The following is a 24,434-nucleotide window of genomic DNA, read 5'->3' as shown; positions in this document are numbered from 1 at the left end:
CACATTTCATATTACTCGCTTAAAATCAACTCTCTCTTTTTATCTTAAACCATTCGTTTTCACGGAGCAGGATTTTGCTCCGGCTCAATTATTGTGAAACAATTCACATGATAAAAATCCATGTAAAACAAGATACAACATGTATATCGCTAATAATCACATGCGATATCAAATATTTGAATTTATCCGTTAATTTGTTACAACATAAAAATAACACTAATGGGATTCGCAGATCCTTCGAGAGGCGTAACTTAGGCGATTAACTAAAATCTGTCGGCGGCTATAAACTTAATAACATAGTGGTTTTCAGTCGCGGTTTCGCGGCACCTCAGGGTTTCTCCAATACAGTCGAATGCAGCCGTTTCCAACCGGCGGGTAATTGTAATTTCCCATTTGTAGAGAATTGATGGGGGTCCAGTGGGAAACAAAGGAGATCGTGAAATGTTATACACAGTAAACACCATAAATTAATTTATGGAAACCATAATATATATCTGACAGCAAGCGGCAAAAGATGCCAATACCTCCATAAGAACTTCTAGTGAAACTTTTTGTAAGCGTGTTGTTACACAGATGTATAATTTTACGGAGGCGCAACACCCTGGGCTGTTAATCAAAACAGTGCATCGAAACCCATTTTCTATTACCACGAGCTTTTCCAAGCGCTGATACCTTGAACTGTAGAGCAAAAACTATGAACAGACTGGGGGTCTTGATTTCTATGCCCAATGAAACAAAATCTTTTCCAAATTTTATTAAAGGCTTTAGTATGTGTGGAATGAACACCCTGTGATTGGGGGTGGGTGGGTAATTAAGAAAAAAAGGTTGAGAACCGCTGGTCTTTGGGTTTCTCAAGTTTGTTAATTGCACGGAGTTTCCCGAGCCTTTCATTATGAATGTTTCGTAGAGATTCCGTTCCGCCAAAAAAGTTCAGAACCACTGAGACAACGGTTTCGTTTTCGCTAGAACGCCCTAGTATCACTGAATCAGAATGTGGTTGTCTGAACCAAAGTATCTTCGACCTAAACTTGAGATAGCCAACAGAATATATATAATATGATTGATTCTTGCGTTATCTCACTACTGAAAAGCAATTATTTGCCACCCCCCAAATCTTTTATCAATAATTTTTTTTAAATCAGTTCGGCAACTAGAATATTTATAGACTTAGGAGAACACTTCGAAGGCTGTGGCGGCCATTAGTTCAGCTTCCTGTGCGAAGATGGCAGTGAACGCCGTACACAGTGTCTCCAGTACTCTCCCATATAATGATATACAACTTTAATTTGAATTCTCAAAAATTTCATGTCCCACTTGTGCCATTTTAGCACATTTGCCCTACATTGCTGCACTCGTCCCGTTGCTATGAGTTAGGGTATTGCAGGGAAAACGAGTAAGGTCAGTATCATATAAAGAGATTTCATGCTGTATTCCGGGTTAGGATAGATATAATACTTTGGCAGGAGGTTGAATTATTCATATTAAGTGAGATTAATACAATTGGTACGAGCGGGACAAGTGTGATATTAATGGGACACGAGATTTGTAAGACACCCTATTTTATGAGCAAGTTACCGAGAAGGATACAATTTTTTTGCCAATATCATTACAAAGGGTGTGAAAAACCAGGAACTATACTTTTGTCAATCAGAACCATTTTCTGCACTGCAAATTTATTCTCAGAATAGCAATACATTCACGCATAAGCAATATGCTCTCACATAATTAAGGTTCTGTATTATAACAACCAGTCAAGACCAATTATCATTAAAAGCGTTTGTCAAGTTTAATCTCGGCGAATCTACAGGCTATACGCTATGATGTGTACATGTCAAAGTATAAATTTCAGCTACATGGGTGGATATTGTGTTCGTCGACTGACTTCTCTTCTCGATGGAGAATACAGAAGGTAATTATCAACAAATTAAAACATTTTTCGTTTTGCTTTCAAACTTTCAGTCAATAACTATATCGACAAGGATATATTTTCGTAAATTGTCCGTCCAAAATCCTTCTTTTATATCCATAATTTAGGACGATTTCCCAGCACTCGAAAATACGACTTCTTCTTCTGTTTCTGCCGGCGTAGCTGGAAAAGGAAATTTGCAGTTGTAAAAACACCAGTAAAAATGAAACTTCACCTGCGTACGGATAATGTAAAATGATTATTTTATTATCCAATTATAATTCAAGTTTATCCACTTGCAATTGTGAAGAAACATAGAACGATCACGAGTGCGTCGCATTCAAAAGTGATGATGAAATAGGATCACAGTAACTCCTCCAAAAATGGAATATGTATATTACTCGAAAATGCATGTATAGGATACACTCAAACAGACCCAAATAAATTTGATTTCGTATTCGCTCAAACTTGCTCAAATGGATGTAGCCATATTTTGATATTTGACACATGCGCAATACAAATTCGATTATTTTTTTCTATTTCCGCGCTGGGAACCATATTTAATGTACCATTGACGGATCTTGTGATGATGGCATATAAGCCAGCTCCAATTTTGAGTTACCGGTATACTCCAGGTGGATAGTTGATTTATGTACAACACATCGGCGCAATTATGCCATGGTCCGCCGAAGGGTTGACATGCGAGTCTTAGTCATAGTTGTAAAAAAAAACAATGAATAAATTTTTCAAGTTATTCATAAACAATTTATATCCCACCAGTACTACAAAAACAAAAATATGTTTGAATAAAATCAGTCGTTTTATTCCAATTACATACAAATTTGGGCTGGACTCCAGACCCGGAAGTCCAATTTCATTTCTTAACTCACTATTCTGCATGAGCTCTTTAATAATTACTTCGATTGTATTGGTCCATTTCTGCATCAAAATCGCCACCTTTGTCTTTCGTATGTCGAAGCTTCCACCGAGCATGAAATCTGCTTCCAACTGGTTTGATTTGTTTCCAAATCCATTCCGGGGCCTCCGAGTATAGAAAAGGGTTAAGCATGCTGTTTATCGGAATCAATATAGTACCCACAGGCACATAGACTTGTTTCGAGATTTCAAAACCTGAAATTATATGGTGATTATATTAGCAATTACAGGGATGTTCAGATACTATATTAATACCAGAATTCGTAATAATCCCCGTTTTTGTCGAATGGTACAGGTTTCATAAGCATACCATTTTCCATACTGGAAATTTATCAGTTACTGAGACTTGCATCAACATTGACTGGTGGGCAAAACAAAATCATAATTTTAAATGATTTCAATAGCTCTTAATTTTAGAATAGTTAGTGAAACAGGTGATACAATTGCAATTACCCAGGTTGAGGGATAATTTTTTTCACTTGCATTGGAAGAAAATGAATCTCGTTTTGACGACACCCAGCGTTGTTCGTATTGGACTGATATCGTCCGAGAATTAGTTTCAAAAAACAAACTTTCATATTTTATGATTGTATGAATACCTGAAACCTGTAGGAATGACATAATACATATGGGCATCCAACATACAAAATCGGTTGCTACGATTCGTGTAATTTTCTTCTGCAAAACTACACAGCGTTCCACAGTTGATGCTTTATGAACTTTAGATGATGTCGCTTTCCTGTTAAGCAGAGATAATCAACATTAAAAAGGATAATGTATATGTAAGAAACCGTTGGTTAGAAATAATTATGATTTCACATTGTATATAACATTTCAAAATTGTGTATTATTAACTTTGACCCGTTATTTAACGGTAAATTTATGGCCAATTTCGTCCCTAATTCATGTGAGCAAATACTTATATATATATAAACGGTGTATTCTCTCACCGTGTTAAAATCCAATAATGAAATGACTGCCAATTGATAATTTTAATTTTTTCAATGAAATCGCGCTCAAATTATTGATATTAGTAAGAAATTACTGTATTTGTAGTTGAATTATACTTTGGTATTTTCGCAACGAGGAATCATATTACTTTTGGTGTTCATTTTACTTTAGCAGTTGGTTGTTTTGATTTCAGCTTATGTTACCTGTATATAACGATGTATGCTGCGAAGATAAAGAAGAGTGAGAAGAAGTTGATGAGTATGATTACGAGTGAGTATCCCCATGCTGCATCTTCCTCAGGAGCCGGAAAGAAGTTTGGGAGACAGACTCCATGAGATGAATAATACCCAAATCGTCTCTTCGGAATATAATCGGGGTTTAAGTCATACATTAATTTTTCCAGCAATTGCCAACTCCCGATCCCACTAAATAATAATAATTCAAGGATTAAAAGATTACTCAATACCGAAATATGTTAAACTTAAAATTATGAATAATTCCTACTCACCCGTTGTCGTAAACATAACTCGAACTTAAATTTCTGAATGCTACTAATTTTTCAGTGTAAAGTTGTAAATTTTCTCTCTTCACATTAGATAAAACAGAATTTCTTTCATACCTGTATTTCAATATAAACAAAATTTAATTTTTAAACAATTGTGTAACATTTGTCCCGCGCAGAAGACTCTACGTGGACATGTATTCATATATTATTTTATATCTGAAATAATGATTGAATGCGAAAGGCATAAGATTCTTAGATATATGAAGTTGTAACTTACCAAATACTTTCAACAAAATAATCCCTTGTGGAAGGAGCAAGTGGAATAAGTGCAAGAATCAAAGCCAGAGACCACGACGCTATTGATACTTTATAAACTGTTTTAACGTAGCCTTTCGAAAATGGTCTAAATAGAAAAGATGTGGTTCATTATGAGAAAAGTTGGTAAGGCTTTTCCGCGTACTCTCTGAGATATTTTTTATTATTACAAGCCCCGAATCAGACTGAATCAACTTCTTCATACTACACCATGTTTCTTTCTATTGTCCTAGGTTACCATATATTGTAATTGAATGAATTTATCGCTTGAATATTATAATCATTTATTATAAATATATGATGCCTTTGGTGACCTTTGTTCACATTTTCGTTGCTGGTCTATAAGCCACGTTACATTCGTTACAATTTCTTAGAATTTTACTATTTTCGTCAGTTTCAGATTAAACGTAAGTTTGTTTTCATACCTGATCACTGCTTTCAATCTGAGTGCTGTTACAATAGTCAGTATGAACACCGATCCCTCTGATCCGATTGTTAAAATTGCACCAAGCGATGAACACGAGGATGAACTTCTCCATTCATGATCATGCAAGCAGTATCGATCACCACTACTGAGTATTATATTCTGGATACTGATAGCCAGAGTATATATCTAAATTAAATACACGTTTGTTCATTCTAACTGAATTGAACAGTATTTGATTACACCTTTTTATCAAGTCTTCAAGTATGAAGCTTTGACACAAAAATTTACTATTACAATTCAGCGGACTTCAGAATTTCAGTTACCACCTATTAATTCTATGTTTCAGAATCTGGCGTTTTCCCTTAGAACCTGATTTTTTTTAAGCTTGAGTCGACATTTTGAGCTTTCTAAACAAGAAACGAGCAGATAAAATCTTCAATTGTAACAGATTAAATGTCGACGGTATGTTAATTCGAAATTATCTTCTTGTCCTGCCGAAGCTATAGTCAGGCCCTTATCGAATAGGAAAGTCGAATAACTCAGTGAAACGTGGGATGGATGGCAGGGAATTTTTATTTCCATTGGCATTTTCTAAAGTGCATTATTAAACTTTTCTTGTCAAAGAATCCAAACGTGATTGATTTGATGCCAACATTCCAACAGGAAATAATTAATCAAACTCAAATGATACTTCGTGCACAAGAGTTAGACAAAACGCACCGAGAAAACGTGAGTTATCATTTCAAGTTGGTTATTTTTATTTACAAAATGTAGGTTAACGCCGTAAGAGGTTTTTGGTCCATTTCAAAAATGCACAGCGTGAAGTGCCCAATTTAGGAACGATTGATGGGTTGTGTCGTTATTCGTTACCGCTTATAACAGTTCGAGTCGGTCTTTTTTTGACACCAGATTACCAGCACCATCCTCTCAACCATTTGCCAGTACATTCTCTCGTTTTATCAACGATTGAAACATCCTATAAAATCATTTTTGGATAAATATACATAACTAACCCCAACGAAGAAATCTGCAGTTGCCAAGTTCAATATCATCACATTTTGACTTTCTTCGATGTCGCTCTTGTTTTTCCGTGACGTCATTATTCTTACAATCGATGACGCTATGACCATCAGATTTCCGATAACAGCTGTAAGACCTATATTGAATATTAAAAAGGTAAAAACATTAAAATGAATACACTGTAAGTTATAAAAGGTATAGTTAATTTGCGCATGTGAAATATTTGTGAAAACCAACGAGATTGAATTCTTGTATATAAGTCTGAAAATAATTATTGGTCATTAGTATTCCAGACTCGAAACCAATTTATACGAAAATGAATTCGTATAAAACTAGGTTAATTTTAAAATAAATTTAATTTACAAACTGATGAATATGTCATCCATCTATCCAAATTTGAATTCTATAGTTTGAATATATCTCGTGTTTGCAAGTTTTGGAGCGCTGTAACAAATGTGAATTCTTATCCCTTTACAACCATCTTGTCTTGCGAGTAGGAGTTGGCTTGGACGCCGCCAGATCAGTTTGGGACTTGCGTTTTAGTTAAAATTATCTTAATTCTGATCTAAAAATAGAATCGTTTCAAAGCACAAGTACGTCATATTTGTCTTAAACTGTAGCCAAGTAGAGTTATAAATAAATTTCAAAAGCCAAGCATGTCAAGATTGATTGATATTATTTGAGTTGAACAAAGTGTCAGGAATAGCTAAAGAATATAAATTGTGCTCTGACAACTCGCCTTCACACAGGCGAAATGAAGACAGAAAACTGTATAATTTAAATAGCTTAAAATTGAACCTTGAGGCTGGGTTCCAGGTTGAGGCACCAAACAACCTGATACCAAGCAATTGATATTATTTATGATCTATTTTTAGCAATTTTGAGTCTATCATCCGCCGAATTAAACTTCATATAATAAATGGAAGTTCTCATCAATAAAACCGAAACCGTACTTATAATCCACAGAAACGGAAGCAGGGGTGTTGATGAAATCAATCGATCGTCATTAGAAAATATTCCTCTCGTACAATTCTGACATTCGTCTTCACCGTCCCAACAATCCTCGTTACCATCACAAACCTGTAACCAAAGAGTAAAAATGCCATTTGATCACAAAATATATGTATAGTGATATTTTTACGTTCTTTTCACTCAGAAGTCTGGTTTGGTATAAAAATAGTTATAAATTGCATTAGTATTTTCAATCAATATGCAAACTTTGCTGCAACGTATAAATAAATGTGATACTAAAATTTCTTGGAAGTCTTTACCTTATTACCGAATGAGTATCCATTGAGTCATTGTGAAATGATAAAAAGAAATGTCTTACCTTTCTATTGCAGTCTATGTACTTCGGTTCTCCTACTGGGCAGTAGAAATGTTTCTGTTTACATCTATCGCAGTTCTGCAATTATGTTCAAGAAAATTAGAATAAGAGCCAATAACAAGAAGTTTGCACTGATAATTCATCAGCGATGTTCGGAATCGGATTAGAAATTTAGTAAACGGTAGCGGACAATAAGTCTGCTAATCCAGTGTGCAAGAACATGTGTTATATATTTCAATATAAATATCACACTGGCATTGAAAAAAAATGAAAGTATTTGAAAACTCAAGCAGCCAAGATGCATATTGAAATGTGTGATAAAGCGATTTTATTCTCTATAACTTATTTAAAAAAAATTACTATACCTCGCATTCGATATCACAGTTTAATTCGTCACTGGAGTCGTCACAATCCTGTAAATATAAAACTTATAATTGCCTCGGCAAACATACATAATTGTACGTACGTAAGTGTTGGACAATTGGACGTTAAAACTTGTGAACGGACAAGAGTGTGTAGTTTGATATATATCTAATGTAGTTTTGTACAAGACCTTTTGCCTCGAAAATAATACGGTACCTATTGGGGAAGGTTTAGGCCGTGGATCTTTGACATACAACACTTGGACGTAAATCATAACAAAGCATAGCATAGCGTCTTTGAACTCACTTCGAGGAATTCTAGGAATTCCAATAATTAATTTCCGTGACACAAATTCGGTTTCGTGCGAATCGGCATAAATTTTTTAGATCAATATTTTAAAATTTAATCACAAACTTCCTTTAAAAATGACGCGACTGTGCAGGAAATGTAAGACGCTGTTACGTCCATATGGGCTATCGGTTGAAATTTTGGTAAAATTTCCAAGTTGACGTAATTCCAAGTTTATACACTTTTAATTCCGAATGACACAAAAACTAAAATCTTTTCTTTGTGATAAAATCAAATAATTTCTCCTTCACGAAAAATTCTATACATGTACGAATGAAAAACACACACAAATATATGTATATATAGAAAACTAATGAGACATTTGCTCTCTCCTAGCATTAAAATATTGGTTTCGATTCCATCAATTCATTTTTCTTATGTTTAATTTCACATAATAAAGACTATGATCACAAAAAAAATCGCTTTCAAAACTGGAAATTATGAAAAATACGTCATATTCATAACAGTAGCCTATATACCTAAAATTAATTAAGAACTTTAAAATATTATATGCAAAAAACAAACCTTCTTTAGGTCGCATTTCTTTGATAATGGAATATGGATCGTAGATGTGGTATCTGCTGAATCGGCACAGAAAAATCTGCAGACATTTAATATGCATTGAATTTTAAAAAAGGTAATTTTCTGAAAATGTGGTTGTAAGCAACCACTCCTACACATTAATTAACTTTACTTATGTTTAAATTGCAAAATCAAATTATAAAAGTTGGGATTGCACTAAACATATATTACGCCGTGGTGATTTGTTGGCTCGATGGCCTAGAGCTCGGGTGAGCAAAGTTTTTTTTCAAGTGTCGCATACAGAAAATCTCTTTTCGCTAAGAGGCAAATTAAGAGATGAACTGTGACATCACAGTTACTATTCCCATTCGCTATGATATTGTCGAATTCAATGGTGGCTGCAAACCGGAGATGAAAAAACAAGAACATTAATAATAATTTAACAGTTCCAATCGGGTTAAACTATGCGGGCGTCGCAAGTTAGAGATCTAGGATGACCCATGTCCACTACCCTTTGCCCAGGTTGAATGGGTAGATGCTTGCGCAAAGCAAGGTGTAAAACACCTCATGAAAGAGTAATACGTATTTGATATGGCTTTGTCAAATTGCTTTGAGAGCTCATATAAATTTGTTGACGGTTTTTAGAGGCTATTGTTGCCTACCTGTCAGTTTTTGAGCAGAACAATTCGTCCTCGCCACCTGGACAATCCCGAACAGATCCATCGCAGATTTTTGATCCCCAGAGTTTTTTATTTGAACCTCGGCAATGAAATCCACTATTCGGAGAACTTAGTCCGTTCTTTAAAGGCCTAAATAGAATACAATATGAAAATATGCACTAAAAGAAGTTTTATACATGACAACGTTTTATTTACTACATAAATAAACCATGTTCAATGTTGAAATAGCACTGAAATTAGTTTAAGTCATGACAATTCCGACATCAATCATAACATAAATAAACTGAGATTAATGTTGAACTAGTACTAAAATTAGTTCAAGTAATGATTTAGTATACGTTATTAAACAGCTTTTTGAAACTGAAAATTTGAATATATCGTAATATCGAATCCATGTTCAGTTTCAGTCGAAGTCAAAGCCTAATATTAAGACGACTTCATATGGAATCTATTTATACGAAAGATGTTGCATATCACGATACTCGGATACTGATATCTTTGTCTATATTGAAGCGCTTAGAAACGATATGTACAACTGGTGACAAATATCGTTCGTGTATGTACGTACTGCGTATGCATAGCCTTAGCCTTGAATACTCGGATTTTTGGAATCAGTTATAATGGTAGATAAGAGAACGCTAGAGCAGAATACAGTGTTGAAAAATGAGGTTACTCACGTGACAAATTTGCAATATTCCGGTATGGGATCACAGCCCTCACATTCGTCATCCAGTAATGGACACGTAGGATGATTGTCACATTTTCGTGATGTGTTCTTTGGCATTATGTTTAAATGTGGGTTGTTGTTTCCTACATTTCAAAAGAGTCTCTTGTGAATACGCATATATCATTCGATAATTCATATAGTTTTAAACACAGATAAGTGGCCATATTATGCCACTAAGTACAAATTATTGATACTGGCATTACTGAACTTATTATTTGCAGGCATGCTCAAATATAATTTTTTTTGCGAGCTCTTTCAACCATGCTTTGATTGAATAATCGAACTTGACCATCAAAACCTAACGAGTTCTATATGATCTTGCATGTATAATACATTGCGTAACAGCGAGTCTAAACATTTCAGTTTAATTCTAGAAAATAATCATATTTCAAATATTCGAATATACGTACTTGGATTTCTGCATGTATATGCCTTTTCATCGTTATCATTAGGCTCTGAAATATAAAAAATGTATCGAGTACTTTCTACCAGTATAATGCTTCGCGTGTACCATGAATGATGTGTCATATATATTCAATAACCTTCGTTCACCAATCGATTTTTCCGGTTGGTCATGGTTTACCCAATCGCCTACAGATAAAGATATATATCAGGTGGTTTGAATTCTAGATCTTCAACCTGAAGTCAAATGGGTTAAGCTCGATGCGTTAAATAAGGCTTTTTTGGCCCCAAAAAGTAACAATTATTGTTGAAAATTTTTTTGCTCCTTTATATACTGACCTGTTGATTCAGTAGGATTACAGTAAATTTCATCGACTCCAGACAAACAATCTTTTCTGGTAAGAAGAAAATAAATAAGTCAAGCACGAATAAGCACCAATACGATAAACAAATTAGCAATAATATGAAAATTTCATGAGGTAATTTATTTATTCTTTTGTATACCATGTTTCGCGAAAACGTGGGCATGTATTTTAACAGCTTTTGTGTGTAGCCAGCACATGCTTTTGGGTTCGTGACAAATTATTTATGTTTATAAATGGACGAGGTAGAAATACACCTGTGCAGCAGATACGCAAACGATAAATTGATACGAAATGTTTAAGGTGGATTCCTAAAATTGAATTACAAATAACACGTTATCGAAGAAATATCTTAATGCCAGGATGAAGAAACTCTTAGAAAGTATAGTCAACCTACGATGTTAATGCTTAGTTAATACTCAAGCATCAAATTGAACATATAATAGGCAAAATATTTTAAACATATGGCCTTATGATATGATTCAAAATACCATTTCTTACCTTTCATCACAAACTTTCGAAATACTAAAGAAAGGACCTTTCATGTTTGCAGCACATGAAAATGCAACTTGAGGTTGACCTGGACAGAAAATTTAGTTTTTTTTTAAGTTAAGTATGTAAAGTCGTTGCACCGATAAGTTACTCACAAATACCACGGTATGTGATACGTTGAAGAATACCGGCGAAATACAGGTCACTTCGATGGAAAAATTCCAGTTATTTTTCAGCAAAAACAAGGGACATGCCACTAATAATTACAGATTCAAAAACCACTAGATTTAATCGCTAGCAGGATTAGTTGCAAGACTATTGGCGACTGTAGTGTCGCCGGGAAAGCCAGCTGATATCGTTCCAACGTATCCGGGAAAGAGATAAATCAAAAAAAATTCCTCAGCGCAAGTTTGGCAAGATAAAACACTTGGCCGTGAATACTATTCCGTAGTTACTGCTTAAAATTTCACAAAAATAAGGATGTCCTCGCAGCATCTTATTGTTCTAATTGAAATATTATTGTTTTATGAATCCTAAAAATACTTACTCCAAATAATGTGGTCGCATATCCCTATGTTATTCCCAGTTCCACATAAACATTCATCTGATAAATCATCACAATGTATAACACCATCACAAAAATCAGTTGTTGATATAATTTTTGATCCGTCCAAACATCGAAAACATTTGTCGTCAGAAAACACTGTTGTGAGTAAAATATGACAAAATGAGATTGACTACAGTTAATGAATTTCTAAGAAGGTCAGTATAAAAGACAGGAGAAGCTCTGTGTTCTCGCCCACAGCACCACACAAAATAAGCGCAGTGGTATAGTTCTATTGTTTATCTAGATTAAAAATTCGTTTAATTCGCAAGATCTTCGACATGAAAATGTGCTAATCTTACATTATATCCGATACTGTTAAGCCGAGGTATTTCAGTCACATAAATCGTTGACAGAGACCTGTTTGGAGTGAAAATGTAATAAACAACATAAAATCTTGATTGATGCTTAAAAATCTTCGGAAAATTAAATCGGGGATAAAACAACATGTTTTGTATTTCTCACTTGTATCTGATCGTCTGCTGTCAACACAAAAACATTCGTCCAAACCACCTTTACAGTTGATATCCCCATTACAGAAAAATGCGCTGTTTTGCTTACAACTACATTCATCGGATCCTGGAAAGTAAATAAAATTAATTAGTTTAATATACTGTTATGACATGTATTGCATTATTATATTTGTTTATGTTCATTTGCTCATGAGAAAGAAGTATGGTAGAAATATTAATCGAAATGACGTTAAGTGTAATCACATTTAGATTAACAATTATTAAAACCTTTTCTATGTTTGTATGCAAGGATTACTCACCATCGTCACAGTGCATGAAGCCATCACATTGATAGGCGTATGGAAGTAAGCATCCATAACCCATGTGCTTTGTACAATAAAATCCCGACGAGTTGGATTTTGAGGAATAGATTTCATCACTTTTGTCACTGTCATGCAAACATAACACATTATGGGGGGGGCTACAACTAAAAATAACTTTGTATAGTAAAAAAATATAGTGAAAAATAATGATTTAATAAGACTTGCCGCCTATTTCATCATACAAATTGTCAGTTGTTGAATTGTGCAAGAATTCGAGTTGCCTAATTGTTGTGATGTAATATCAATTTTCTCTTCAACTACTGATTTTAAAAAGGTATACTATATGGAATATCCGTAGATCGATTTCGATAAGCAAGTGTTCAAAGAAGCGCTCTGAGGCTAACAGTACTAGGTTTCTATATATTTTTAGGTTGTATCTGGTGATTGAGACAAGGATTTCTGGTGCCTTGTCATTGTAAATATGTGTTCTTGATATTAAATAATGTGTACACGCTATTATTGTTCTCCGAGTACGTCAACCAATTCCCAGCCCCATCTAAATTATCTGCCCAATACCAAAATGGTACATATATAGTATGTAATATTTGATGCATTTGCATAACTTACCCGCAATCTATTTCTGCGTCACAAAAATCAGACATCGAAATACATTCTGTCTTGTCTTCGCACATGAACTCGTTCGTATTGCAGCCAGACCCTCCTGAAAATATATTTAATTGTATTTTTTTTTTATTAACATTGTGTGTTCTGTAAGAGCATGTATAAAATTTTCAATGTCGTATTATGAAGATCCTTTTTTGTAGACTATTTTAGATATTGCTGACTTTAACAAGGCGAAGGGATTACTCTTGCAATATAATTTATGTTCTTTTGGATATGAATTGATATCGAATATACTGTTTTTCTACTGTTGTGATTACTACATAGACCGTAATATGTACAAAGACTTACTTGCCAAACCGATGAAATTCAATAGCAGCAGAATAATAACCGGCGAAAGAAGTTTGAGCGTAGTACCCATTGCATTAAATTACTTATGTTAAAAGTTCTGCAAATAAAAAACACGAATGAAATACTTGTTTCTAATATTATTCGCAATCACAAATGAGACTAGTAGGTGGCATATTAGCTATACTTATATGCACCGTTCTCTTGTCGGTTGCATTTCTTTTTGCAAAACGGGAAAACCCATCTCTTTTTTTCAATAGTATTTACATAAAATAAAATGAGAATTTTTGTAATTACTAAAAGAAGAGAAAAGAAAAGATAGACAGATGTAGCACGCTCGAAGGAAATTGGTAGAGCCCAAGAGCATAAATGTTTTCCAAAACCATCGATTTTAATTCTATAACTATTTAAATGTTCCGGTGCGTCACAAAGAAAGTTCACCTCAGCTTATCAACGTTTGAAATATATTATATTAATCGTATCACTAAAATAGCAATCTCTCGCAAAACAACATTTAAATTTAAATACACCATGATTTTGAAGTAAAAGCTATATACTTGTACCTATACGAAAGCAATCTTGTGATTGCGAAAAATATCTGGGTTATTACAATAAAATTACTAGAATGAAAACCATTATCGAAAATGGAAATATGTAAAAGCTTGTCCGGGCTACGTTATCTCAACAAAATGTTGTATGACCTCAGACCAGACTCTTCCTTCTTGGCGTCCTACACACTATATTAACACTAAGTTCGTGTAAGACACTGTCTACTGCGTTGAGTAGTATCAAACAAGTATGAGGCAAGCATGAATAGGTTTACTGGTACGGTCAATTCACAAACAAAACTCGATATACCGGTGTGAATAAAAATATTATTATACAACGTTCCATAAACATCTTAAAAAACTTTATGTCTAGTTCCACGTCTACAGAAACTACTGATTTCGATAATAAAATCTTGTCATTCTGAACTATTTTTTTTTATCTCTAATTGGTTATCGAAAATTGACAGCTTTTAAACGAAACTTGGAAGTAAAGCATTACGTCATCATTTCCTGGTTTCTAAAATATTTTTCCATATTTCGTTTTCTTCGTTTGTTGTCGATTGAGTACGTCGAGGAGCAAAAATCTCATATTAAATCTGGTATATAATATGTAAAAGGCATATCATAATATTTTATTTGGATATAAATGTATTGTAAAATATATGCACATAACAATTGAGTATTTGTGAAACAGAAACTCGCCTTTTTGCTGTATTTTTCTACAGCTTTCTTGTTTTTCATTTAAATAACCAGATGCATTTTTGTGGTGGCACGCGAGTGGAACGATCGTCTTTCCTAACTGATATAATACAAACCCATTCTCAGTTAGTTGGAGTTCAGAACTCGCCATAATAAATTTCACAACAGGGTAACTACCAATTATTGTTCCAACTCAAGCATAATCTATCTAAAAGAAGTGACTCCGTTTGCAGACCATTCCCTCTATTTATTATGCTATTCATCACTCTGGGCACTAATTCTGAAAGAACCAGCAAGCAATCCAAGTTGCTAAATTTAAACTATTTTGCAAACACAGCAGAAGAAATGATTGTTTATTCCTGCAATTTATGCCCGCAAGTTGACACGAAAGGTAGTATTTAAAATTTTTAAAGCAAAGTGAGATCCATAGATAATACCACGACAGGACACCGTGGCCATATTTGTTTCTAATATGAACAGATTATATATTCGTCAATTTGAACATTTCAGCTCAGCTTGGGTAAATATAGAATTAATCCAAGAAATTTGAAAGAAACTGCCAAGTGATGTTCGTCAAGAAAATCTAATTTGGGCTTTCCAATAAGACTTTCGTCTCAGACGTGATCAAAAATCAGGTCGACAAAACAAATGCGTCTTCTTATTGATTGACGTGAAATGGCGGATCTAATTTATCGATAAGTTAAGTCTTAAGTTTGTTCAGTCGATGCACGACACGAAAATTGAAAGAAATTGATGTTCACGATAAAAAGGAACGATGTTCGCTATTCATGTGTCTCATTATTGGGTATATTAATTGGTTAAGTTTAGTTGCATCTCGGTTGTGAATGAATATGGTATGGGTACAGCAATGAACAAGTAACATACCCACATACTCGATTAAAAACTGCATAATGATGCATGATCAACCGGACAGCCATTGATGTTAATCATTTAGCTGCAGTGGCAGTGTCGGTTGCAAGCGGTAAAATCAGTATTCCAAGCTTTTTACGATAGGGTTGGTAACGTGCCATACATATACTGCCAAGAATATGCATATAGCGTCAACTAAATATACATAAAGCGCCAACTGAATATCCATATACAGCCAATGTTATATACATATACAGACAATTAATATCCAAATACAGCCATTTTGGTGATGTACAATTACTGCCAAGTCATATGCATATATAGCCAAATCAATATATAAATAAAACAATCAAAATGAGATAGATTTACCTATTTATACTGGGAGGGAAGAAAGCCGATAAGACGGCTCAACCATATGGCGAACCACGGCCGCTCGTCCGGTTACCATTTCATGTCGGGTATGGGATTAGCTAGTTATTTGTTTTCGGAAGCATGGACTTGATGGTGGAGGAAGCTGTAACCGACAAGCGGTTACTTGAACCACCCTACGGCAGCATGGAGGCCATGGTAGGAAATATAAGCATAAAACTGCCAGTGCGCTAGTTCTTGAGAAATATCCAATAGGCGCCAAGTTAGTTCTTGAGAAATATCCAATAGGCGCCAACTTAGTTCTTCAGAAATATCCAATAGGCGCCAACTCGGTTCTTCAGAAATATCCAATAGGCGCCAACTTAGTTCTTCAGAAATATACAATAGGCGCCAACTTAGTTCTCAAGAAATATCCAATAGGCACCAACTTAGTTCTTGAGAAATATCCAATAGGCGCCAACTTAGTTCTTCAGAAATATCCAATATGCGCCAACTTAGTTCTTCAGAAATATCCAATAGGCGCCAACTTGGTTTTTCAGAAATATCCAATAGGCGCCAATCTATGATGTAACAGTGCTCCACAACAGCTGATCGTTGATAATACGAGAAATGTCATGACTGGAAATCTTATTTGAAAGAACTGTTTCTCAGCTATTGGCAATAATCTGTTCACAAAATAATCAAATTAACGTTTGGTGGAATATATGAAACATAAAACTGCCTGTGCGCGTAGTTCTTGATAAATATCCAATAGGCGCCAATCTATGATATCATAATACCCCACAACAGATTATCTTGGATAGCGTGAGAAATGTGCTGGCTGGAAATCTTTCTCAGTGAACTATTCTTTGGCTATTGGTAATGAACTGCAAAGAAATTAATTAAATTAACGTTTGGCAGAAACTATCATTGCACACCTTGCAGTGTGTTTAAGGTAAGACGAATCGTCATTGTATTTAGTAGGATGAGACTACTACCGTTACGCGTACAGAAACTCGAAAACAACTTTTGATTGAAATATGAAAAACGACTTGTAACAAGCTTAAAGTATGAGGAATAAAATATCATGATATGAGCATCATTCAACAAAAGACATAAAACTGCCGGTGAGTAGTTTTTGAGAAATATCCAATAGGCTCTTCTTTAAGCTCTTCAGAGATATTCAATAGGCGCCAATCTATGATGTCATAGTGCCCCACAACAGCCGATCGTTGATAATACGAGAAATGTGAGGGCTGGAAATCCCATTTGAAAGAACTATTCCTCGGTTATTGGCAATAATCTGTCCACAAAATAATCAAATTAACGTTTGGTGGAATATATGAAACATAAAACTGCCTGTGCGCGTTGTTCTCGATGAATATCCAATAGGCGCCAATCTATGATGTCATAGTTCCCCACAACAGCTGATCGTTGATGATACAAGAAATGCGATGGCTAAAAATCTTATTTGAAAAAACTATTTTTCGGCTATTGGCAATAATCCGTCCACAAAATAATCAAAAAAATCATGCATCAGTGTATGACAGTCTTTTATCGAGTAAATATCCTGAAATCGTGCAGCCCAGTGGGACCAATAGTAATAGCATCACAATTGAAGTGATGGCTGTTCAACAGCAGCGAGGAAATGAATGTGGGTATTTCGCTATAGCCAACGTCCTAGCAATTTGAAAAAATATGAATCCCTGTTTACTGACGTATAGCAATAAATTTGATGAAGGGCTCGAAATGGCATTCATTCAATATGATATTGACGTTTTTTGGAGTCACATTAAACCTGAAATACATTCTACCAGAGTACCCAAACCATCCCTTCGGTGGACTTGCAAAGTATTTTGCCATTGTAGGATGCCTTGTGATAGATTTGAAACATTGCAGTGCAGACTGTGTGAAAAAATGTTTCATAAAAAATGTGAAACTGACGAATTCGGGAACCAGAACTGGAAATGTCGGAATTGTCGTACTTATTCAGTTGAAGAATAAAAAAGAATGGAGGAATTGAAAACTTGGCAAGATGCCATATTATCTCACCATGAACACCGATGGTAGTGTAGTGTCAATCTACAATAACATCCGTGACCTATTTTCATATACAACCTTGCCCACTGGTGACAACAAAATTAGATGTGTTTCCAATGGAACATATTGCAAATTAAGCGGCAACACATCCAAAATTTCGACGGGCGTTACGTATAAAATCGACCTGGACAAATTCATAATTTTAATTTTGAAACCGGATAAGCTTGATATTTCATTAATCTTTCACACGATTATGCATGAAATGGCCCATGTCATGGGGCCGGTAGAAATAGCCAGTCAAGCACATGCAAAAGAATTATAAAGATGTGGAAGATTCATTCTAAGGCTTTTTAAATTGAATCGAAAAATGTCACCTGAGCAGTGGCAGTGTTTTCCAATAATTGAGTCAGTTCTTAATAAGTCAGTACGATGGGATATTTAATATTTTCACATGTAATGAAAATACCTTTCTCGCAATCAAGTTACAAGTACAAGCTAACAATTAAAGTGTGTTTTTATACAATCTTGCCGGCATTTATTTTGTAGAATATAATGTTGTGCCATTTTAATGCTCTAAAACAGCGATTCCCAAACTATGGGTCGCGACCCACTGGTGGGTCGCAAGAGGAATCTCAGTGGGTCGTGAAAAGATGTAGAAAGCTTTGATCAATTATACTGGGTATTAGGATCGGTGGCAAAGCAAATTTAAAAGCAAATTTCGAAATAAACTGTAACTTTTCAATTTTTCACGTCTAAAACTATCTGAAATTGAAATAAATGTCAAGTCCATTATGGAAAATAGCAAGAAACAATCTCATCTTTCTCACTAGCTTCACTGAAAATTCAATTTGAAAAATTAAATTTGTTTCCTCCATCAATGTTTTATTAATTTATTAAAGTTAAATGGGTCGCCATAAGCTGTGGTGAAAAATAGTGGGTCCCAACTCTAAAAAGTTTGGGAACCACTGCAAAGTCTAAAATATTATCTTATTTCTTTACAACAAGAGTTTTCGAATGGTGAGACACGGCGCACTGACGAGTCATTTTAATTTTGCTTCGCACAAATATTTAATTGGCAAGTCATACTCTACTGACTGTAGGTATGCCTATTTGAATAAACTATTACATAACTGTAGTCAATAATTACTGATCAAATCAAACCACAATGTTACTTTCTGAGTTCACTGTAAGATTAGTTCAATTTAGTAAATTCGAAAATTTTGTGAATATTCAGCTTGTACTAAAAATGATACAAACGGTTTATCCAAGAGCTATATCATAACAATGCTAAGTACTCACGTCTCATAAAGCTAACCAAACTTGATTTTCAGTGTTTCTCTTATTTTGCTTTCAAATATTTTCGCACTAGTGCGTCGCATTCGAGGAGAGTATTTACAAAGGCTTTACGACATCTAAATTACTATGATTTTTATTTGCCAGGATTGTTGTATTATATAAACTATTATAGGAGCATATTTACCGTTTCATTCTCATGTCAATGACATTTCCATATTTTTCTGGTCTTTGCATATAATAAATGACATTTCCAGTTGAATCATCCAGTTGACCACATGCACCGGCAACTTTATGTCTTATTATGCACAGGCAAAATGTAAAGTCTTACCGCCGAATGATGTTCATATCATGGAATGATGTTCATATCATTATTATATCTACTTTACGCTAGTTGCAAGTCATTTTTTTATATTTCAATCAATAGCTGTTATGGAGTTTCTGTAAGCATAAGCACACTATACTCCCAATGCGTCAACGAGTATGGTCTCGTCCTATAAACATAATCTGGCTATGCTTTCTCGAATAATCAACATGTAATGTGAGTAATTATAGTTTGCACCAAACTTTATATTGATTAGTTCGTTGACAAAATAACCAAAGAGTAGTTCACTGAAAAGAGATTTCAATGTCGTCGTTGGCAGCGACACATTTCGCATGTTATCATAATCAGTTGTTGTATGGCTTAATCTTACGGCATTATGGATTCATGTATTCATGCACCACGTGTCACGTCTTTTGATAGCCCGTAATCTATATAGACGAGACACAATGAAAACGTATCGAACGCACCACTCTCAGCCCCTTTATCCACGAATAAGACACATGCATAAATCAGCTTCTTCTTTATACACTTGGCAAAGAACAGCGACTTTCTTAAATGAATAAAACACAATTGATTAACTTGCATATATCAACAACAAAAGGCTAATTTCTTACCAAACGTTTTCCGATCCGGGTGGCTAATACAATTACAATATATATATAACAGATAAGTAAACAGTCCACAATACGGACAAATATCTGCGGCTCTTACACGATGAATACGTGATGCGAAAATGACCGAAAGAAAAACGCTGAACCAGACAACAGATAAAATTACTAATTTAAGCTACAAGCAAAGGGAAAAATGGGTAATAATGGGTCTTCAATGATTGGTTACACGCAGCGAACGATGCACTGCATACAGACGCAAAATGTACGATAAAATTGGAAACAACGTACCACGAGAGGCTTACATTGTACGCTTCGAACAAATAACATGTTACTTGTCACTAGAGACTAAATGATGCTAATATCACAATATATTATTACATATATTTTATACTTATCGTAAGTAAATGCAACAAAAGTCGTTTTGGAGTTTCTGAGAGTTATTTTTAAAACCCTGACCCTATCACACTTATTATATCATATGTATATCTAATTGGCTGTACATGCATATGACTTGACAGTATTTGTACATCACCAAAATGACTGTATTTGGATATTAATTGGCTGTATATGGATATGACCTTGGCTGTATATGGATATTTAGTTGGCGCTATATGTATATTTTTGGCTGTATATGTACATCACGTTACCAACCCCACTCGCTTTTTACGCTATTTTTATCCTATAATAGATGAGAACACAACGAATCCAATAAATTTGTCCTGCGGTTTCTCTTGATTTGTTTTTCCGAATGATTCGCATGATATTAACCTAATACAGAGCAAAAAGTTTTTCCTTACTGTCTTTGACAAACTGAAGCAAAGTCGTTTTCTGCATAAACGATTCCTAATACTTGAATGGAAGTTTCCGTCAGATATGAAGTTGGAATTTTTGAATTCCAAGTTTGGAATTGTTACGGGTGGATGTAACACAAGATCCATTATGCACGATTCTGTTTAAAACTTGTACATGATAGCACATAATTCAAAACAAACTAAAAATTTTCTCTGAATACAGACCCTGCAGATGATGATGATGAGTAAAAAATACAAAGGTTATCGTTCAAAAATTTGTATCTAACTACTATATCAGTGGGACAACGTTGGTGTGACTTTATTCTGTTTATAAAATGATCCAATCAAAACGGGCCTGGAAAAAGTGTCAATGCCTATCAATTTTACCCTATCAACTGCAAAGCCATTTATGTTTGATATAAAGAATCTGATTGTGTAAGTAATTTATTATACGTACATATATGACTTTCTAAAGTACATTTTGTTCTTTTAATCTCTGCTCTGCAAGACTCTCGTCTTCACGATTTTTACGCATCTTTCCATTTAGTCAATTCGATGCCAATGTATGGCTGCCATCTGGTGGTTTCACTTGGGATACCTATATCTATCTGCCTGCCTGCATTCAATCAAAATATATCGCATCATCTCCAAATAAAATTATTTTCTTACTTTCTTTAAAGCATTTTATTTTTATTGAACCCAAAATCTGCGAAGCCGAACGAAAATTGTCGCTTTACCGGAAGTTATATTTCAAGTACCGGATTATACTACAGAGAAATGTCATCATAGATATGAATGTGGTCCATTTCTGTTAAAACTTTCTATACGGACCTGAAAAAACAAATTTATATAAATGTGTGTAGTCATTATTGTATGAAGTGGATTGGAATGGATTGTCATTCTAAAAAATGGGACTGGATATAAAATATTCATACGCCTCTAACTGTTATTCATGAAATCGGTTCACTATATACTTGTTAGCACACTATTTTCTAAATCTGGTAGTGTTGGAATCAAAGATTGATCCGAACGGCCGTGAAAAAAGCAACGCTGCGAGTTCGTCTATAGACGACAGTTCGTAATTAAGAGAGGAAAATAAATACCATGAGTAGGCAAACAAGATCCAATTTGAAGATAATTTTTAGTGTCTATTACCAATTCAAATTTTGAGCTCATCAAGTCAGGAATAGATAGATAGGAGCCCCGATTTAGCGGGAAACAAACGGCAGGTTTTCTAATGAGTTGAAAAACGATTTTTATTGTTTGAAGCAAAGACCTACATCTAATGTTGACGACCGTAATCCACCCACAATGGTATAAGAATGTTAAGTAATACTAAGCCTCGGAATCGAACCAAGGTTGGCTTGCGAAATCTGCACTGTTCCGTTTTTTTGTTTCAGAAATATGATAAGCCCATGAACAGAGATCGCTAAGTCATCGGAGTGGTAGCCGGAGTCAAAAAATCCAATGTAAGCATCATGTTCGATATTATAAACAAAAACATATAGGCTAGCTAGCGTATGAGTTATCGTAATCTAATTGAAGCCAACCAGGTTATCTGAATTACGCGGAATTTTCCCGAGTGTGTTTACTACTCTGCCTATTTTAACCCCTATACACCCTCACCCCTCCCCCGAAACAAAGAAGGTAATTCTAACCAGCCTACAACATTAACACTTTGTATACTGTGTAAAAAAAACTGTAATTTCATAAGGAAGGCAAAGAGACAATTTGTATTTGATACTCGATTTTCGACTCTTTCTCTCTCTGCTTCTGCTCCTTTTCTCTCTGCTTCTGCTCAATGTACCAATGGAGGCGTATGCCTCAACATTGCTTATTGCTTGCTCTTATTTTTTTCCTCTTAGCTTCCTGAAGGCCTTCGCAACTCTCCTGAAGAACCCCCTTTTCCTCTTCTTATTCTCGTGAATAGGGACCGAAGGCTCATTTCTGGGTTCTTCTATGTTTTCGTCGGTGATTGTTGTTAATGATTGCACAGAATTAGAGATTTCTGTTATTGATGGAACTTCCTTGACTTCTGGTGCTGTCTCCAGGATTAGGGGCGCAACCAATTGGGGTATTGGCCTATGAAACGTGTAATCTAGTCCTCCATTGTTGTCCCAATTGGTTGCGCCATTTTGGGTCCCACTGAGTGCGAAAACCGCATTTCTTGCCGACGCGGGCCACTCGATCCTAAATTCGAATACGTCAATAGTGCCATCCCCCTGGCACCAGACGCTATCCACATCGATGAAATTTTGCCATTGATTGAATGTTATTCTAGCAAAAACACGTTTTTCATACGATATGTTTTTGATAAGTACCTCGCCCGAAAGCACTTCATTGTCTGAAATAAAGTTCACCAGACATATTGTTCGTTCTTGAACGATAGTTTCTCTTTCCTCTTCCTCGACAGTATAACATACAGATTCCATAATAGATATCCGTAGATAAGAGAGCTATGCACAAAGTGACAGTAGCGAAATTCTCAAGGAAATCGCTCCTTTATATACCTTGACAGCAGACCTAAACGAAGCTATTGTGATTATGACGTCATAGTCATGTTCGAATTTTAAGGAGGCGAAACCACAATTCCCATGTAGTGAAATACAAACCCTTGCTTTAATACGTCATAAATATTTATATTACGTAGCAAGCAATGATGTCATCACTAGTGGCGTGTGGCGTGGCGTGACTTTAAGAAAATATTCATATTTCGTCTACGATTGTGATTTAAGCCATGCATTTTTATGAACAAACATTTGTTCAAATTTCAGCGATGTTATTCCATTTCTGGGATAGCTGTTACGTCATAATGTGGTTCATCAAGAGAAAATATTTTATAGCATGTTGCGAACGAGGTGTTGTTAATTTAATTGTGTGTCCTCTTTTTTCTTTCCAAGGGGTAAGAATGAAACACGGGTCTTTGTCCCTGAGGATTTTGTTATTTATCTATGTCTAAGTTAAATCAATGATATTGGTCGTATATTTAATATCTATCCTATAGGTTCTCAAAGTGCTCCAGGAGTGAAATTAGGGCCCCACGAGCTATGAATGTTTGTCCGATCCTCGACTTCATTTATTTCAGTAACAATAACCAATCAGCAAGTAAATCAACAATGATGTAACGAACAAAATTTGTGCAGTCATTCAGACATTTCATCCGCTCAAGCAGATATTCAAGCATGGTTGTAATTAGGCCTCGTTTTCGTGGTTTTGCATGGGATTTGTCAGTGATGAATGTAATATCATAATTGCCATTACTGTATATATATATTTCG

At 34.9% G+C, this 24,434-nt stretch overlaps 1 protein-coding gene across 2 annotated transcripts; it reads right to left on the bottom strand.

Annotated features, from left to right (window-relative positions):
• Positions 1-1,864: 1,864 nt before the first annotated feature.
• LOC120326321 (uncharacterized) lies at positions 1,865-13,733 on the bottom strand. 2 transcript variants are annotated; one of them, XM_039392584.2, is made up of 22 exons: positions 13,635-13,733; positions 13,290-13,383; positions 12,660-12,787; positions 12,353-12,466; positions 11,831-11,986; positions 11,293-11,371; positions 10,769-10,824; positions 10,438-10,482; positions 9,978-10,110; positions 9,283-9,429; positions 8,624-8,699; positions 7,753-7,800; positions 7,391-7,465; positions 7,014-7,140; positions 6,054-6,196; positions 5,039-5,226; positions 4,576-4,701; positions 4,302-4,412; positions 3,997-4,218; positions 3,442-3,581; positions 2,797-3,037; positions 1,865-2,089 (listed from the first exon to the last, which is right to left on the bottom strand). In XM_039392584.2, the coding sequence occupies exons 1-21, from the start codon at positions 13,702-13,704 to the stop codon at positions 2,814-2,816; spliced, it is 2,502 nt and encodes an 833-aa protein (XP_039248518.2). In that variant the 5' UTR covers positions 13,705-13,733; the 3' UTR covers positions 1,865-2,089; positions 2,797-2,813. The 2 variants fall into 2 exon arrangements, with proteins under 2 accessions (XP_039248518.2, XP_039248516.2); XM_039392582.2 differs by having other exon boundaries at positions 2,825-3,037.
• Positions 13,734-24,434: the final 10,701 nt, after the last annotated feature.

This window comes from Styela clava, chromosome 4 (genome assembly GCF_964204865.1).
Source record: "Styela clava chromosome 4, kaStyClav1.hap1.2, whole genome shotgun sequence".
Taxonomy (NCBI): Eukaryota; Metazoa; Chordata; class Ascidiacea; order Stolidobranchia; family Styelidae; genus Styela; species Styela clava.
Note: the sequence above shows the minus strand (reverse complement) of the source record. Positions and strands in the feature narration are given on the sequence as shown.

Bases quoted from the DNA above. Each gene is read 5' to 3' on its own strand.
- LOC120326321 (XM_039392582.2), bottom strand. From the start codon at position 13,704: ATGGGTACTACGCTCAAACTTCTTTCGCCGGTTATTATTCTGCTGCTA. The intron at 12,788-13,289 runs GTAAGTTATGCA...TTTGCATGACAG, and splicing joins GACGCAGAAATAGATTGCGG to TGACAAAAGTGATGAAATCT. The intron at 12,467-12,659 runs GTGAGTAATCCT...TTTACTTTCCAG, and splicing joins CTTCATGCACTGTGACGATG to GATCCGATGAATGTAGTTGT.